General features: G+C 41.5%; 1 protein-coding gene across 2 annotated transcripts in view; it reads right to left on the minus strand.

The window, feature by feature from the left end:
- LATS1 (large tumor suppressor kinase 1) overlaps positions 1-19,358 on the minus strand; it is a 278,558-nt gene that overhangs the window by 174,366 nt on the left and 84,834 nt on the right. For both annotated transcript variants that reach the window (XM_078648633.1, XM_078648634.1), the window contains exon 4: positions 14,967-16,492. In XM_078648633.1, the coding sequence (XP_078504759.1) occupies positions 14,967-16,492 (1,526 nt within the window). The remainder of the gene's footprint in view (positions 1-14,966; positions 16,493-19,358) is intronic.

Genomic DNA, 19,358 nt, shown 5'->3' on the forward strand with positions numbered 1-19,358 from the left:
AGTTGCGGTGTTCCTGGATATGGAGAAGGCATTCGACTCCGTTGAATGGCCTTTTCTACAGGCAGTGTTGCAACGCATGGGGGTCGGAGAGCTGTTCATACAACTAATCATCACACTATATACATCACCAAAAGCGCATGTTCGGATAGGATCGTCCACGTCGGAACCCTTTTGCATTGAACACGGCACCAGACAGGGTTGCCCCCTCTCCCCTCTCCTGTACGCCCTAGTAGCGGAGCCCCTCGCGTGCGCCCTAAGGGAATACCGAGGTATCCGTTTCCCTGGCTATAACCTGATAGTATCTACATACGCGGATGACACTCTCCTCTATGTACGCGACCCAGATACAAACCTATCGAGGGTTTTGAGAGAGGTAGTTTTGTTCGGATCATTATCCGGGATTATGGTGCATTGGAACAAAACGGTGATGTTCCCCCTCACACCGGCCGCCGGCAGAATAGATTCGGACTACCCCATACAATGGTCCACGGACTCGGTCAGATATCTAGGCATAAAGCTCCATACAGACGCGGAAGTCGTCCTAAGGGAAAATTATGGCGTTGCGATCTCCAAGCTTGAGGATGATATAGAGAAGTGGATCGGCCTCCCCCTCTCCTTGGTGGGCAGGATTTTGTTGCTTAAAATGATTGTGCTTCCCCGCTTCCTGTTCCTGTTCAGTAATATCCCCATGGTGCTGTCTAGCAATTTTTTTAAACAGCTGCATACATTAATATTACGGTTAGTCTGGGCCGGCAAACAGCCCAGGGTAGCTTGGGATATCCTCATTCAACCTTACGAGGAAGGAGGTTTACAGGCTCCTGATTTGGAGCTATATTATCGAGCTGCTCAGGGTGCGCACGCGTACTTTTGGATGCACGGTCCTGCCAACGCCCCTCATGTCCTCATTGAAGGTATAGTTGCTGATCCAACTCCGTTACCGCGCATATGGCTCATCCAAGAGACAGACGTACGTGCATATTAGACTCTCTTAATGCGGTGACTCTCCCCATTTAATAGACGCTCAGGCCTGCTCACTACTATATGCACCAGGGGCAAAACTAGAATGGTGTTCATGGCTTGGCCCATGCAAGGATAGAGGAGTTTTATCGGCGCTGGCAAAATTAAAGCTAATCACTATGGGGGATCTTTTCCTTAACGGCAGGGTCCGTACGTGGGAGGAGGTAATCGCGGAGGAAGGACCGAGAGGCAAAACCTTTGGCTAGGTTTCAATTTCATAGAGTGCGAAGCGTCCTAAGAATGCTGCTTGGAGATGACATGGAGGAACCACCTACTGTGCACACATATGATTATGTGGTCACGGCTAAATCCCCAGCGCGCCTCATATCGAGTCTTTCTAACGACACACTGACGGAGGGGATATCACCATATGCGAAACCTAGGCTAGCATGGCAGTCCGACTTAGGGATTGATCTCCCGGAGGGCAAATGGAAATATTGCTGCGCCAATGTCAGGAAGGTCTCTTTAAATGGTAGACACCGATTACTACATTTTAAATTTCTAAACAGGGTATATTACTCACCTGAGTGTCTGCATAGATATGGCTTGCAAGACGATCCCAGCTGTGTACGATGCAGGGCACCCTCTGCTGATTTCTTTCATTTGGCATGGATGTGCCCGAAGGTGGCTGCCTTTTGGCAAGAGGTTTATAAAGAAGTAAATAGAGTCACTGAACTATCATTAACCCCTACCCCGCTGTTCGCTCTACTGGGCTATTCCAAAGATATAACGCCGGAATTTCGCCGACTAGTAGATATAGCCTTCCTAGTAGCCAGACGGTGTGTGGCGCTCACTTGGATGAAAGGGCCTGTTCCAACATTAAATAAATGGACTAATGATATGATATATTGTTGCACACAAACAGGCCTGTACAACGAATTATTATCCCCACGAAATCGAACAAAAAATTACTGGGCGCTGTATCTAGAGAGGAGGCCAGTGACGGACACTGCTGACGCTGACGAAACACGGTCTGCCCTGGGGTTGGGATCATGAGAGGGCAACACAGGACGTGCACCGAACACACTGATGCATCCATTGGAGGAATGAATAGACCGAGACTACCTTTTGTTACCCCTACCGTAGGTAATGGAGTCACACTAACTGTGATGGGTTACTCTCGCGTTATGGATGGAATGCTGTGTAGCTGACCGGAGGCGGTAGGGCGAGAAGTTTGTGTACAGACACTGTATATTTTTTCGCACCTTGCATGTAGGAATGTTACATTGGGGACTGATGCACATATTGAAAGTGAGATAGAGGTTATCGCTGAGTATAACACAAAGATTACAATGTATAACTGCCTTAATCCGATGTGTCTGCCGATGTTAATGCCGAATCGACTGTAAGACAATATGTTTTTTCCTTTTTGTATTGCTATATTTGATATGCCATAAATAAAATAAAATTAAAAATTTTAAAAAACTATATGTTGGTCAGGATTCCTTTGTTTAGGAGGAGTAGTTCACATTAATTTGAATGGTATAGCTGACAGTTTAAATGATACTAGGAAGAAAGAAGGAAAACAGACTGCAGTTATTTCCATTATCGGTAACTAGTTACAGAAGCAAAAGCGTCATCGGTACATGACACTGCTCTATATGGACCTCTACTCCAAGCCATACTTCAACCGGACAGTGGGCGAAATTACAAGTTGTTCATAATAAATATTCATGCAGTCTTTGATCATCAATTGCTTGTAAAGTGCTTCCCTGAAAGGGAACCAGAGCACTTTGCACAGCAAAACAATGGAAGTCTAAACGCATGTACATTATGTCCTGTCCAACACTGTGCAGCATCTACCAGGGCACATATTTCATTAATTGATTAAATACGGTTTGTCTTTTCAGTTTGTTGTGTGCAAAAACCTAATCAGTCTATCTTCCATAGCATTTGGACTATTCAATTGTGTTTCTTTGCACTTTTAGTGTCCAGTACGCCACTCTTTAACCACTTCGGCGCTCATGACGAGCTCAGTTACGGCGCTCGTACGCTGATGACGAGCTGAGCTCGTCATGTAACGCGGCTTTTGAAAAAACGCAGCGCACAGCGGGAAAACTGCTGGCGCGCATGCGGTTAAAAGGTTAACATGTATTACTAAATTAATCTATATTGTATTAGCTGGAAGCTGTTCTATATTTAAAAGATCTTCAGTGCATTTCTGGCATGTAGCCCTCATGAGGAGGTAACAATTCTGTTCCTCTGTGATCATACCCTAAAAGGTTCAAAATACAGCAAACATATCTTCAATACTATTTAAAATTAAATAGAAGGCTATAGCAACCTGAAGCTTTATGTTAAAATCCAGGACCAGTCGGCTAACACCATGATATGTAGTGCACAGGGTACTGATGTAGAGTTCAAGATTGCTGGAAAACATGAAGTGTATTTGTAGTGGGTCAGGTTCTATGCAGTCTGAGCACATTCACTGCATAGTTTAAGCAGTCTCTGAGACAATAGCAAATATTTTTCTCTTGTTCTACCGTGGACTCATAACCTGGGTGGGAAGGTGGGCGGCTTATATAAAAAGTAGGTTCATGTACTTCTAGAGTAAAACTTTGAGGCGAGCAACTAGTATGTTCACCCATGCCTCAACCCAGCCCTACTTTGGGTTTTTTCTGTTTTTTCAACAACCGGAAAGCTTACCGAGCATGTAATGCAGTGGAACTGGCAGCTTTTACTGCGCCTTAGGATTCTGCTAACACTATGCCTCAACATGGCCAGTCTAAAAGCTAACACCCAAAGTGGGTGCTTGCAGATCATCCCAAGAGCAATACGAGTTTCCATCTGAAAAGCTACAGATGCTGCCTGGCCTTTCACTAGACAAGGGTAAATGTATGCAAGCCACTGGGCAAGAGTCAATATCAGAGTTATATTAAAAGATCCAGGAAATGGAAGGCGCCAAGCAAATGGCAGACCTTGCTCTTTATGAAATCCACCTAACAATAAGTAACAGTCTGTTAATGGAATCAAAGGATTTCGTACAGAAGAAATTGAACATGGGGGTGTTCCCAACATCTTAATTATGGAGAATCCTTTTAGCATTTGAACACGTAAAAGTACGCTGGATGAAAATTTCCTAGCTATGTGAAGACCTTGGAAAGAATGGAAGACTAGTACCAAAAAATATCAAACACAGAAAAGTTGATGGGAGGGATCCTTGCAATTTGTCTAATCAACTGCAATTACCGCGAGTAGTATTCCAACCCATCATTTCTTTACCCACCAAGCCACCTCAGTTTAGTCCTCACCATATGCAAATCAGTCCTGACCCTGCCCCAATAGGAACAGTCCAGCACGAAATGCCAGGCCAGTATGCTGAACAGAAACACAAGCGGCACAAGACCGGTTTCATCCCGACTGGGGCTCTTCAATAGAGGTAGCTTGGTTCTAATAGGACAGTGAGCTTCAGACCGACATTTGGGCATGTCCATGCCACTCAGCGCTGTAGATCAAACACACAAAAGGTGCCAAGAATAATCAGGTTTACTGTTGATCACTTGGAAAACAAAAGGAACAAAAATATAAAATGTTGTCTTCCAGGTCACGGAGTAGTGTAGAGTGAAACACTGCAGAAAGCATTCATTTAAAATGTTAACAGTCAACTGGAAAGTGTCTTGTTAGTGAAGAATGTGCCATTTGGCACACCTCTTCCACCATCTGTGTAATACTCTCATAGTAAGAATTATAATGTCCCTCAGAATCACCATAATTATCTGTGCAAATAGTAGAGGAGCAAATTCTAAGAGCCAGGTGATCAAGTTCAGCAACCTGGGTTCAGAATATGAGTCCCGAGGATTACATAATGAGTTCTGATGGACTGGTGGGCAAGCAAAGTCTGGGGCATTTCCATCAAATGTGAGAGCCAGGTTTGCCTGGCCCGCAGTGATGTAAACTGGTCACTGAAGACTGATTCACTTTCTGAACAACTTGTGGGATCAGAGCAGATAGAGTAAAAGCATATTATAAGGGGATAGCAATTTGAGAGATGTTTTCCACTCTTGAAAGATCAAAAATTGGTTTATTTTTCACACCCTACCAACAAGACGTTAATGAAAACGGCACCTGTATGAGGTAAACAGCAGCTAACATTGGATTGCTAGATAGCCTCAAGACCAGACTCCCACTGAAAACCAACAGAGAAACAAAGCACCCTCAACATTCAAAAACATTACACCTCCATAGGGACAAGCCAAAACCTTCGAATAACCCACCGCATTAATCTCCTCCCGTCAATTAGGATTATAATGCCACTCCACAGAAATGTGGAAAGGTCAGAGTGTCTTGAGCTCAGTTTTGCTGGACATCTGGGGACCCCAACATGTGCTTGACATATGTTCGACACACTGTGATTGAAGTGTCTGAATCAGTTTGTCTCTATTCACTGGGATTCCAACGTGGAATAAAAGTTATAATATTCCATGTTTGTATTTCTGATTTTATGCCAGAAGGAATTCCCTTTCCTCAACCAATAATGGTAAACCTGAAAGGTATTACCCACGCAAATACAAGATGAAACTTTCTGGTTGTTGCGATAGAAATGTCCCTCACAAGGGAAGAGTCAGGTAGCCCTGCACAGAGTGCCCCAGCTGCAGTGACATCTGGCTGCAGTGACATCTGGGTAACAAATTGTAGTCTTAGGCGAACATGGATTGACCATGACCTAGGCCTGTCTCACGGATTTGGGTCTAGTTATAGACAAGGAGGGGTGCCCTATGCACTACCCTCATAATGGTGAAGGGCTGCAGCCTTTAACAAGAGCTAAGTAGCCGGAGCACCTAGCATACCATTTTTAATGAGCTATCAATAGCATGGTCAGGCCAGTTGACTGTGTGCTTAGTATGCCGTTGGCCTCTCTCAGAATGGAAGAAGGGACAGAAAAGCAGCCATCTAAAGACAGCACGCTGTTATGTATGTATGCCCATGGTGGTAGCGCATGGTGTCTTGGGTGCATGTTTTTACAGGGAGTGCTTTTATGTATGTATGCCTAAGACAGCAGTGCAAGGAGGCTTGTGTGCATGTCTTTACAGAGTGCACTATTGTATGTGTTGAGCCCATGGCAGCAGTACATGAAAGCTACATGCGGGTCTGCGTGCAATGCTACACATGCGCGAGTGTTACATTGCACTGGCCTGTATTTCCAGATTAGGAACCCCAGAAGTGGCTGGAGGAACATGTTGAGGAATGCCGCTTTCCAGAGATCTGGGTGGAACTTTGGAGGCCCGTCACCTTACTGATAGCGATCCCCATATGCTAAGTGGGGGCCGCAGTGACGGGTAAGAGTCTTCGTCCTTGGAGCAGCGTCAGGATGACATAAGGGCTGTCACCCTGTGCAGTGTGGTGACCAGAGGAGGGCAGTCGCTCTATTGGTGCTACTTGCGCTCCTTATATACCATATGATAAGATTGAGGGTTATCGCATGGTGAAGTGTTGTTACTTGAAGTGGATGTCGCCCTGGGTGCCGCTGTTCAAGACCCCATCAGGGTGGGCCCTGGTTTAGTGAAAGGGCCATCAAACTGAGGTATCGTGCAGTCAAGAAGTCCGTGACCCGCGGAAGAGAAACAATTCAAATACCTGAATCCCGGAGCACCTAAGACCGGTCGCTGGATTCAGGAAGACTTACCATGTGATCGGAGAAGCACTGGGGAAGCTAGCCACCCAACAGCAGGATCCAGATCTCTACACATTGCCAGTCTGCAAATGAACGCTTGGCCATTGAACAGCGACTCCAGCAAGAGTGAGAAAGAGTGAATACTGGCCTACCAGGTCTCAGGGGAACTTGCTCTGACTTACGCACTACGGCGCAGGACAATGACTTTTGCCAAGCCATTGTGGAACGTCTAAGACTTGAACTCACTTGGGTGGGCCTAACATGGGTGTCCAAGTTTATTTTTATTTGTTTGATTATTTAAAATCTTACAAAAAAGTAGCTAAAACTTCACCAATTTTTTAAATTATAAAACAATCAGTTTTTTCAATTAATTTCCAAGGAATTAAATATATATCATACACGTTTAATTATCTAATAAGTCTGTCCTTTAGGATTGTTTCTAAAAACCGTTTTATAAAATCCATATTCACATAGACTGTTGTTTGGTCAAACGGAAGCCTCTAGTTTTTTCTGTACAGCACAAAGGAATTTGACAAGTGCAGAACTCATTGGCAGATCTTCTGGATTTAGACTTGCAATCAATGCCTGTCTACATGTCCTTACACCACGCATGTTAAACATTCTTTTAAGCAGAGTTTTTCTTTCGATTTCCCGTTCCGGACAGAGACACAATAGATGCAAGATGTTTTCTTCTCCTAGTTTATAAAGCCTGCATAAGTTATTTTCTTGTAATCTTTTCCATGGAGCTAAGTGACATGTGCCTGGAAAAGAGCCAAATCTAGCATTAATAAACGTGTTTATTTTTCTTAGACCATGGTGTTTACAGGTAAGTTTGAACCTTTTTATTCTTAAATCCAGAGACAATTGACCATGCATGGCTGCGTTTAACCAAAATATCTTTATCCTTAATCAGTGAGAGGTAGTTAGTGAGTTTGTTTATTGTTTTTTTAAAGCTCTCCGACGTAATTGTGTGTTTCCAAATGGGTGTTTAACCAAATTCTGCAATTGCGCTATTTAGGTAGGCGCTGACAGTTGTATTTGTTTTATTGTTTACTTCTTGCCACAATAAACAGGACATTTCATTATCCTGATCGTTTTTTATTCTGTTCCATACTTTTAGTATGTGCCCTTTCCTTGCGTAGTATTGATTGTTTAGCCCAAACTCCAATCTCACCTGGGCTTGTGAGGCATTCTTCGGGAGAGAGAATAAAGATCTATACGTTTTGGCCACGGCGATATTAATAATCTCAGCATCTTTACCATGGAGTGCCTCACTACCGTAAGTTAAGGTAGACAATAATTTTGCAGCAATTATTTTTAATAAAGGCTGATAAGACAAATCTCCTGTCGATTTCTGAATGATTTTAAATGCACCTACAAGGGAGTTTGCTTGCCTTGTAAGATTTGTTTTTTGTGACTGAAAGTTGCCGTTGTCATTAAAAGTAACTCCCAAGTACTTATATTCAGTTACTTGCTCCAATGTTTTGCCGTCCAAAAAACATTTGTTTGAAGTCAAGATGCACATTTTTTTTAATGACATTTCCTTGGTCTTAGATTCATTTATTCACATGCCATTTTCCTGTGAATACCTAAAAACTCCATCAATTAATCGTTGCATGCCAACTTTGGTTTGACTTAAAAGTACAACGTTGTCTGCATATAATAGGTTAGATACCAGTTTGTGAGCTAACCTTGGAGGGTGTGCATTAATTTCGTTTAGCTCTGTAGAAAGATCAGCTAAAAATAAAATAAAAAGTAAGGGGGACAGAACACACCCTTGTTTCAAACCACTTGATGTTGAGATTATATTGGTTAGTGTTTTTCCCTCACCTAACCTCACCCTTACCCAAGTTTCCGAGTCCAGGAGCCGGATCATCTTTAACAGGTAATGCGGAATTCCTTCGTTGTTAAGTTTTTCCCATAAAAGTTCTCTGTCGACACAGTCAAACGCAGACAAAGTCTACGAAACACAAGTATAGTGGTTTTTTAATTGTAATAGCTTTGTCTGTTAGTATTGATAGTATTAGGATGTTTGTGGATGTACCAAGGCCTTTGATAAAGCCTGTTTTGTTCGAGGGCTGTACCTGTTTCTCCTTTGCCCAGTCCGTTAAATTCTTCAGTAGGATGCCAGCAAACAACTTTGCGTCCGTATCCTGCAATGTAATTAGGCGATAGTTTTCCAGTAGTTGCCAATTTCCTTTCTTCAGGATAGATGTTATCAGCGATCCTTTCCATGATTTAGGGATTTGGCCACTTTCAACTACTTCTCTAAAAACAACTGTAAGATAAGTAGACCAGAAATCAGGTGCTTCCTTGTATAATGCAAATGGGATGCCATTTGGGCCAGGGGCCACAACCTTTTGTCTCTTAATTAGTCCGGCCACTTGAGTTTTGGTCATTAAGATTTCACAATCGCCTTCTTGGTCAGCTTTTGTATACATCGGATTGTTAGCCGATTGTTTGTGTACTTTGGGTTCGGAATTTAGATGATTTTTAAGGAACTTCACCCATTCTTCTTCCGATAAGCTAGATCCTATAGCAGCTTTATTTGGTCTAGCTAGGCCATTAATTAGTCTTCAGAACTCCCGAGAGTTTGTTGAAGTGCTTGCATGGAAGATTTTTGTCGAGAGCTCGTTGGCTTTACTTTTTTCATTCCAAATTAATTTCCTTAAAGCGCAATTTGTATTTTTTAATGATCCCAATATTTCCTCGTTGAGTGGGGACTTGGTTAGCTGTTTCCTAAGCCTGTTTCTCGTGCTTCTAGTTTTCCTTATACCATATGAAAGAAAGATGTTGGTTTCTCTGGTTTCCTTGTATTTCTTCTTTTTCTTTTGTTCACCTATTATTTTTGTATTGTAGGTCACTACTTTCTGTGTAAATTCAACCCACTGGTCGAGGGCAGTAGACTTTAATTGTTTATCAAAGCATTCTTTAACTAGATTTTTTGCCATTGCTGTAATCTCTTCCATATTTTCCGGCTTCCATGTAAGTTTCTTATATTTGATGGTTCCGGTCTCACCTTGAACGGTCAAGTACTTTTCAGATTTTGGGCAGAATAGCTTTATCTCAATAATTTGCTGACTGTGATCACTGTTCAAAACTTTTTCCAGATAGTAGGATGTCACTCTGTTGAAAGTACACAATGATGTAAGTGTGTAATCAATACATGAGTTACCATTGGTTGAATAAAAAGAACAAGCCGGTGGACAGTCCGTTGTGAATATACCATTTAATATCCTGAGACCTAGTGCTTCCATGTCCTTTACCAAGTTTCTCCCTATTCTATCTTGTTTGTTAGGTTTTCTAGGTTCCATTATTGCATTAGGAATTTCCCATTGTTGATTTTGAGATTGGACAAAGTCATCCCACACAAAGGATGTCAACAAGTTTGAATTGAAGTCACCTGTTACGATGTAGTCCGCTAACGGCTCTTCCAAAATTAGCTCCAGAAGCAAATTATTTATGGCAGTGGTCATCTCTATTTGATTTCTGTTTCGGAGGTATGTATATATTGACTAAAATTAAAATTTTATATGACCCACTTCTGAGCATTTTATATCGTAATTTTACTACGAGTAGATTTGGATTGTTCGTCTGTATTTGCTCATGTTTCGCGTCTAATACCAAAGGAACATATATTGCTAGACCTCCGCAGGAAGGCCAAATTTGTTGTATTTGATTGCTGGTACAAAATATCCCTTGTAGTTTTTTAACATAGGTGGGTCAATTGCCCATGTTTCCTGCAGGAATATTAGTTGGTTTTGATCAGGGAGGCCTTCTATTTTGGCATCACTTAACTTGCTACAAATCCCCTTAATGTTCCATGAGCATATCTTTGTTATAAAGGTGGCAGTACTCTGCTCTTGTAGTAGTATTTGTGAGGAGTGTTGTCAATGTTTCTTATTACCATGCAATGCTGCCGTAATCCATTTTTCGTTTACCTCATTCCTGTCTTCTTTTTTTAGGTTATTGGGACTTTTTTTTATCTTCAATGATTGTTTTGTCAAGAGGGTTTTTTAGGATAGAAAAAACACTCTCGATTCTTTCAGGATGTGATTTTTTTGTTTGAATTTCTGTGTGTAGAAGTGGAGTTGGATAGACCTTTGGAAGTGGCTGGCTGATCAGTATACCCCATTCAAGAAAGGTACCATGCTCTTTCAGGATTAAGTCCGCTAGTGGTCCCGTGGCCACTGTTAGTAACGTTGACGGTAGTATCCTTCGGGGTTAGGCTGAAAGCCCACACATAAAATGTCTTTTGAAGTTATCATTTCAAGCGTTGTTATTGATTTCAACAATCGGAGGATATTTCCTCTATTTAGGACATCATGTGGTCCTTTTGATTCGTAAAGTGGTTTAAGGACAAGTTGTGTGGACCTATTTTTTAGGTGACTTATCACCATTGGTATCTCCATTTCTTCTGTATTCCGTATAAATGATCTGCCTGTTCTGACCTCTCCTTTCGATTACTAGGTTATTTTGGATTTTTGAATATATCAAATCATCTGTTGATTCTTTTTCATTCCAAGATTTTTATTTGTACTCTTAATCCCTGTTTCGTTCCTTGCCACCAAATCGTCTTTTTGGTTACAATTCCTAAGGATGCCAAGCAAAGGTTTTTTATCTTGTTCTGTTGGCATCAATGGACTTACATGATTTTGTCGGTCATTCTCGTTAGCATGGGTGTCACCTCAGGTAACTTGGGAAGAACAAATCTTAGACGAGGAGGTGGGGCTTGTGAAACTGACCTGGGGAGAGTTAGTGGGTTCGCTTTGACAAGACTGTGTATTATTTGTGCTGTAGTGTACTTGGCACAGTTACTCAGAGCTTGTAAATCTTGTCTGGGTATGTCAGGAGTAAAGCCCTCAAACACCATGGTTGGGCTTAATAGCCCCTGTTTGTCCCATGGCCATTTAAAAGGGGTTCTGACTCCGGTAAGCACATCATGCCAAATGACAGATGAGTGAATGGATCTTTTTTTCATCTAACAAAAAGGACAATCATTTATTGCGCATATGTATATGGAGCGGACATCTTTCCAGGTGGCCATCCTAAACTCCTGTACCATCATATTTATTTAGTGAACGTCAGACCACTGTAGGCCTCAAAGTCCTATCTTTCCTCTAGAAATATGTGGTGCAAATTCAACTGTCAGAACTTCAGCCGTCAAAGCAGCTTGAACTTCTTATCTGCTATTGATGACATATTATGACAAACTTGTGGATCTTTCCTTATCTTTCATTTTGGTATCATTATGAATTGTACCTAACTGTTTTTATCTTTTTAAAATCTTAATAAAATTATTGAACTAAAAAAAAAACAGCTTGCACTTCTTATAGGAGCAAATAAAGAGGTCTGGTTCATGTTGCAGCTTTCTTCCTACATGCCTCGAGGTCAACTGCATTAATATGACACCAGCATGTGTGCAGTACTTTGTTTTTGATCTGAACAAAAAAGGCTTTTAGAACTTTAGCAGCTAAACAAAATAGAGGAACATGTGTTTGAAGATTCAAGCATATGCCTTTTCTTCTCAATAATCCTGGAAATTGTCTGAAGTCCCAACAGACTGTTTGATCTGCCTCAGTTTGGAGCGTGCTCCTTATTCAGACTAGGTAAACTTGGCAGATGTATACCCAGTTGCTCTGCATTCCATAACCACTGCAAAAGCAATCCCAAAGTCTTTCCCACAAATTTCCAAACCCTCAGGAAGAAAACAGACACCTACTGTTGTTATAGTCCTGCGGAAAGAAACAGTATGCAGTATTTCAATCTACAGCAACGGGTATGGGACTAAATGTAAAAGTCATATTTTCCATTTCCATGGATAAAAAAAGATCCTGAAATAAAACAATCTTCAGAGTCATTACTTATACAGCCTAGTGCCTTGTCGATCAGTTAGTCATCCTTGGATGTTATCAGACCTTGGAATCCACGGCATTCAGCTTTCCTTACCTAAGGATACGACATGCTTCTGAACTTGAGCACAACAAAAAACATGCTGATGATGACAAGGTGTGAAATGCTGGGGCCTCAAGTTGATGTGTATAGAACAGCTGTACGCTTTTTGATTTTGTGACAAATAGGACTCATATATAGAGTCCAATCACTAGATGGTGGACTCATGCACCACAACTGATCCTAGAAGTTCCTTAAAAAGTTCATTTGTTTCATGGCAAATTAGAGCTAGATAAAAAAATAAATTTAGGACAAAAGAGTCTTATACTACTCTTCTTTTGATCACAACATATCCAAGTTGGTGTAGGAACCACAGACGGAGTCAGAAAGACATGTGGCAACCAGTGAAGTGTGGTGGACCCATATTAGTGGAAAAACAATCCAACACTTTAGTAAAGACCAGTGATTTCTAACAATACCCATGAAGTAGTGGGTTTGGAAGACTCAAAAAAAAGTGTACTTCCACGAGTAGACTCACACCACAGAGGACACTTATTGATAACAGCACTGGAACCAATGTAAATGCCAGTAAAGTCTAGAGGAGGAAATAAAAAAGGGACTAAATCAACCTGGAAGGTCTGAGTGTGAGAATCAAACACGTTTTACATATTGCTTTTTAAAATCCTAACCTAAAGCAAATCTGAAATGTTGTAGAGCGTGATCAGGTGACTGAGGCCAGTGCATACAAGTCTGTACGTACATGGGTCACACTGCACCTTGCAGAAGCGTCATACTTTGCATGCAGACCTCTGCAAAATGAAGGGCATTTATAAAGGGAAAAGGAGGGAGGCAGGAGAAGAAGATCTCATCAGGAACCACATGAAAAGTAAATGTATGCACTCCTGGATACTCTAGAAGGACATGCACAACCAAGACGCTAACCATTTAGAACAAAAGGGTATGAGGAAGGTGAAAAGACAGATGTGTGTGAGCAGGCTTAACATACATCTAGGCCTACCGTGTCTTCACTATTCAAAGATCTACATTTTCCCCATTTAATAAAGGCCCTGATGTATAGACCCTAAGATCCAACTCGTCAGAATGCCTTTTAGGTAGGCTACATCTCCATTTTTAGACAGTGGGGGTGTCCACGTTAGACAGTGGGGGTGTCCACGTTAGACAGTGGGGGTGGCCACTGCCACGTTAGACAGTGGGGATGGCCAAGTTAGACAGTGGGGGTGGCCATTTTAGACAATGGGGGTCGTCATCGTTCACAATGTATGCAGAATCATTGCCCTGTCTGCCGTTTGACGCAGATGTTGTTTGACCTTATTTCTAAGAACTGTGAAAGTATCAGGATATTCATCTAATGACACAGACAGAACACCTGATGTGGCAGTCTGAGACAAGTGTCTATTTATAAACCATGTCACAGTCAAATAAGAAAAAAGTACATAAATATATTGCCAAAATAGTGTAGTATGAATTGATACCCTCCCACCTTATATGTTCAGAAAGAAGCGTATGGAATGCATACCTAGATGCACATAATCTATGTCAAACATTCCCAATCTTATGTCAGAAATTACAATTTCTACTTAGATTTAGTATACAAGGACTGCCATTTAATCACTTGTAAGGAGAGGTCCTTACCCCAGATTATCTCACAAGATTCTGCCAGAATACTGACTCACCTACTGCCAGTGCACTTCAAAGACAGTACATCTCCGCTCCCAGTGCTGAAAAAGCGGAGGAAGGTCACTACTATGGTGCGTGTTTGCTCCTCGCAGGGAACACTGCCTTTACGTCTACACTGACAACAGCTTTTGCTGTCACCACTGTATGCAGTGCACCCCTTTTCTCTAAGAAAAACTAGACTGCAACTTGCTCCCCTGCCCAGGCTGTCTCAGCGTGGTGCAAAGAAGTAGGGGTTAGGTTTTAGATAACATTTTAACCATGTGATAAATCTTCATTTTATCCTTTTTGCTGTTTTCATGATATCCTTTGAAGTTGTTTTAGATGTACTGAGAAACAGGTTATTCCGGTCATAAGAAAAGTTTGTCTATTCTTCTTAGTGCATTAGGTATGTGGTATTGTAAATAGCGAAATAGGCTTGTTTCTGTTACTAATGTGCCCCATGTCTCTTTACAGGGATTGTTAGTACCCCAAAACCAACAACTACTTCAACATGTTTTGTGTAAGGGTCTGCTGGGCTACAATATCCTGTCTTTCACATTCAGCATTAGCACATTGAACCAAGTTCACATGTATCTCATTGGTTTTCTAAAATTCCTCAAGAAATCGAATATCCTTAATTGACAAGGTATCATGATTTGCAACTTAATTTTAAAGGCAAATTAAATTATTGCAAAACCAGTTGGAGTACACGAATAGAAAAACGAAAAAGCATAACAATATATCAATCTTTAAACAGCAGGAAAATTACCCGCATCATTTCATTCTCCAGCTGTTTCTTACGATGCACTCTCTGGTGGTGAGACTTCAGGATGTTTTCCACATGCTGCTCCATGAAAAATTTGAAGGCCTGAGGTGAGTAGCTCTGGATGCGAGACTCCCTACGTTCTTCATCTCGCTTGTTTCTCCTCACTGGAACAGGAGAAGTAGTAATTTGCTTCTTTTCTTTGTCTACACTATCGACACACTCAGAACTCTTTTCACTTTCATCCTCTTTATTCAAAGGCAAGGATACACCAGGTTGTTCTTCATTGTTAGGTTTTGTTAATGAGGTATCATATGAAGGAACCGAGGGGTTCTGAAGTAATAAGTGCTTTGGATAAGGTGGGGGAGGGCCTTGGTAATTTGGAGCCTCCACAACAGATGTCATAGGAGTCACGTTTGCAGCTGTCCACTCAGGGAAGGGTGCAGGCTGGACAGCCTGCATTGGTTGGGGCATCCAAGAAGGATGGGTAGGCGCTAGAGCAGTCTGTAGCTCTGGCTTTTGCACCCGCATGCTTTTCACAGGTTGCTGAATGGGAGCTGGTGTAATTGCTGTTACCGTAGTAGCAGAGGACTGATTGTTGTTATTAAGGCCTTGGCGATTGCCAAGGGGGTTATTAAAGGAGTTTGATCTAACTGGAATATTCTGTTGCCAGGAAGGCATCTCAAGCCCACTTACTGGGGCTGACTGAGGTTGGGCAGAGGAAGGCTGTGGCCAAGATGTTGGAAGGCCAGGCACAGTAATATTGTAAAGCTCCATGTTGTGACTGTTTCGGGTTGGCACCATCAGAGAAAGAGGAAGATTGCCATTGGTGTAACCAGAGGTTGCAGCTGGTCCTCCAGCTTGCATTTGTAAGACTGTAGGGCTCGGTCCATTTGCAGAGGCAATTTGGTGAGATGCTTGACGATTCACCAAATTACTTGTTCCTTGATGTGACATAAAATCTGACTGACCATTGCCACTGCCATTTTGAACTACAGGTCTCCCAGAAGAATAACTGAATTTGTTTGAAGAGCTCTGCATTATGATGGGCTGCCTGCCTACTGGAACAGGATTCATGGCTCTTGGGGCCTGTGAAGGATGATTCATCGGCTGGGCCTGTGATTGCGTGTACCCATCTGGCCATACTCCAGGTGGAACAGGAGAAATTCGAGAGATCATGTACTCCATATTTCCAGAATAACGTTTCGTTTGAGAACTTGAGTCCCAAGAAGATGGTGGTGGAGTGGTCCCCTTGGGTGGTGGAGTTTGCCCTCTTGGAGGTGGGGGAGGTGGTGTAACACTTCTTACTTGGGGCGGAGGTGGTGGGTTCACTCTCTGTCCATTCCCAGGATAAGCCTGTGCAAATGCAGCTATTCCGGAGCCTGACATGGGTCTTCCCATTTCCTGTTGAGAATTGGGGTTTTCTTGAAGATATACACCATCAGAAAGTGGAGGACCATGCCGCTGAGGGACTAAGGATTCTTTAGAACCTTTCCAACTCTGTCTCCGATTAACTGATTGCTGTACATTCCCTACAATGTAAAATAGAGCAAAAAGGGATTAGTTTACTGATACCAGTTACCTTACTACTGGAGCTAAGCAAGACTGCATGCAAGCACATCGCTTCTAGCTACATAACAAACACATTCATATAATATTAATTTTAGAAAATAAAAACAGCAGTAAAATAGTACAAATGTTTTAGTAAGGGGAGAACTTCCACACACAGCTATAACTAATTAAAAAATAACAGCAGTGTCCTGTTGGTGTATGTTCAATGACCATTAAATAGATTAGGTACAACAAAATTTATCTCATCAGGCATTAAACAACCTGAAAGTGGTTTTGGTTAGTTGCAACTGACTTTGTAAGATGTCAAGTTAATGCAAAATGACTAATAATACAAGATGTCAGATAAAATAATGGAAAATATTGTCAAAATACAAAAGGTGTGTGTTAATTTGTTTCAAAAGAAAATCCATTAAAACAAACATGCGTTCATGACGCAGACAAACCTCACCAAGGCCAGCTTCCTACCATTCCAACTGGCTTTCAGATCCTTTATTTCTTAACTCTAAACATAAAAAAGCCACTGTCCTCTAGACCAAAGTTATACGTAAGTTGGTTAACTGAAGGTAGACGGACATGCAACTACCAGTACAAATGTCACCATGAATAATTTGGACTTACAGGTCCACAGGGAAGTTTTTAAGCATCTACAAATGATGCAGAGGCAGAAAAGGGCACAGCTTTATACCAAGTGAAGCCTCGGCCTTCAATACACAAGGGAGAGGAACCAGAGAATGAGATGAAAAACTATTTACTGGCGCAGCTAAAGGGGGGCCTTAGCAGCAGCCACATGCCTTCCCAACCAAAGCAAGGAGAAGGAAAGGTCTGCCCAAGGCAATTCTTTGTGCTCCAGTCCTACGTGTATTGTAGAATGTAAGGTACCCTGCATTTAGGGGAAAAGGCAAAGCTCCCACCCTTAGTTTCCTGCCACACAGGTCACCGCTATGGCAGTACTTTCTAGTACCACAGTAACCACAGGCACTGGAAGAAACTAAATAAATCTACAGGAATAATATATTTATTTTCACCTCAAGTCGACTGATGAATTGGTCCCTCAGGAAATGACCTACCACCCAAATACATATTAATTAGATATGATGAATTGTACTACAATGCCAACATATTTTTAATTCATTTATATTGTATCATTTCCATAAGACTCTAAAACCACAACAGAAATGTATGCAAGATGTTGATTGTAAACGTTTTCTTCTTCAAGGGACCAGCACGATCAAACATATGTTTAAAGACTGCTGTATTTTAGAATAAATCCGGGAAGAGGCATTCAAATAGATATCTCAGGCGGTGCCTACATACAGTCTAATAAACATTGAGTAATAAGTGGGGAAAACAAATTAACAGCCCAAAGAGGAGCATTTTTTATGTAGGAACTTACTTTTAAAATACTAGAAGGGAGAATCAATACCCAACGATCAGCAATGACAAGCTAATTTAACTAGTTGCGTATTGTATAAAAAGTGGGTGCATTTATTAATAAGGTGCCAGTTTACAATTTAAAATGCTTTTTTGCATGCACAATTTATTGGCAAAGTCTACAGGTCTTGCTCTAGGGATCTACTGGTTTTGCCAATAGTTTTTAGTGATGATGTATAAAATTCTCGATGCACTGCAGAACAGCGAAACTATTTTTTTTTCAAATTGTCATTGAAGCATGTGCCTACAAAATGAAGCTGGTACTTAAAAAAAACAATAATATTCACCGTTCCGAGTTGGATCAGTAAATAAAAAGAAAAAAAATATGCAAAAGAGTTTTCTTAAGTGCTGGGGAGGAACAACACAGGGCAGCGGAGGGAAGACCTCAGGGGCCAGAAACAAAACAGGGGGCATGTGTAGAGGGAATAAAATACAAAGGGCGAGTGGAGGGGCAGGCAGGTGAAGAAAAGCAAACAGGTGTGCGAGCACTATGGAGCTCTGGGGAGAAGCACAAGGGCGAGAAAGCAATGCAGTGGGAAAGCATACAAGGGTGAGCCCATCACAGAAGGAAGGTGGGGAGAAGCACAAGGATGAGCGAGAGCAACAGAGTGCGAGGCGAAAAAAAGCTAACTAGGGAAACAGATGAAAAACAAATGCACTCTGGTTGAGTGCTAAAGACAAAATAAAGTGGTTCCCTAAAAATGACCAGTGGAAGGATACAAATTGGAAATGCTTCAATGGGGGGGACAGACACACTCGTCAAGGTAAGACATCAAATAAGAAGCAGATAAATGTGAGTGACAGTAAAGCCAACAAACGGTAAGTAATAGGCGGACCTCAAGCCCCTCTATGTTCTTGGTAAGCCAACAATGTCTTTTACAACCAGACCGCTATGCTGCCCGATAGTCTCGACCTAAAAAGGATCTCCGAGTTACTCACCATGCTTTGCACCATGCTGTTCTGGCCAATTCAAGTTAATCTTTACAGGAAGGAGAGTTAAACAATGTAAAGGGATATCTTAGTAAAGCCTGTGTAGCTGCAGAATATGCTTCTACCCCCATTCTAATTGATGGGATATCTTAGTAAAGCTTGCAGCTGCAGAATATGCTTCTACCCCCATTCTAATAGATGGTATATTGTACAGTGCTACTTGCAGCAAATAGGCGTGTGTGTGTGTGTGTAATATATACACGTATATACATATACACAAACACATATATATATATATATATATATATATACACACATATACACACAAGTTAAAGTTGTGGAAACTAAGCAAATGCAACTTCATTTTTCACACAATATGAAAAATAGATGCAGATAAACAGATAAATACAATATAATTAACAAAAAAGAAACACGTGGAAATGGAGAAATTTAATTGAAACTGGA

The sequence above is a fragment of the Lissotriton helveticus genome, chromosome 6 (genome assembly GCF_964261635.1).
Source record: "Lissotriton helveticus chromosome 6, aLisHel1.1, whole genome shotgun sequence".
NCBI lineage: Eukaryota > Metazoa > Chordata > Amphibia > Caudata > Salamandridae > Lissotriton > Lissotriton helveticus.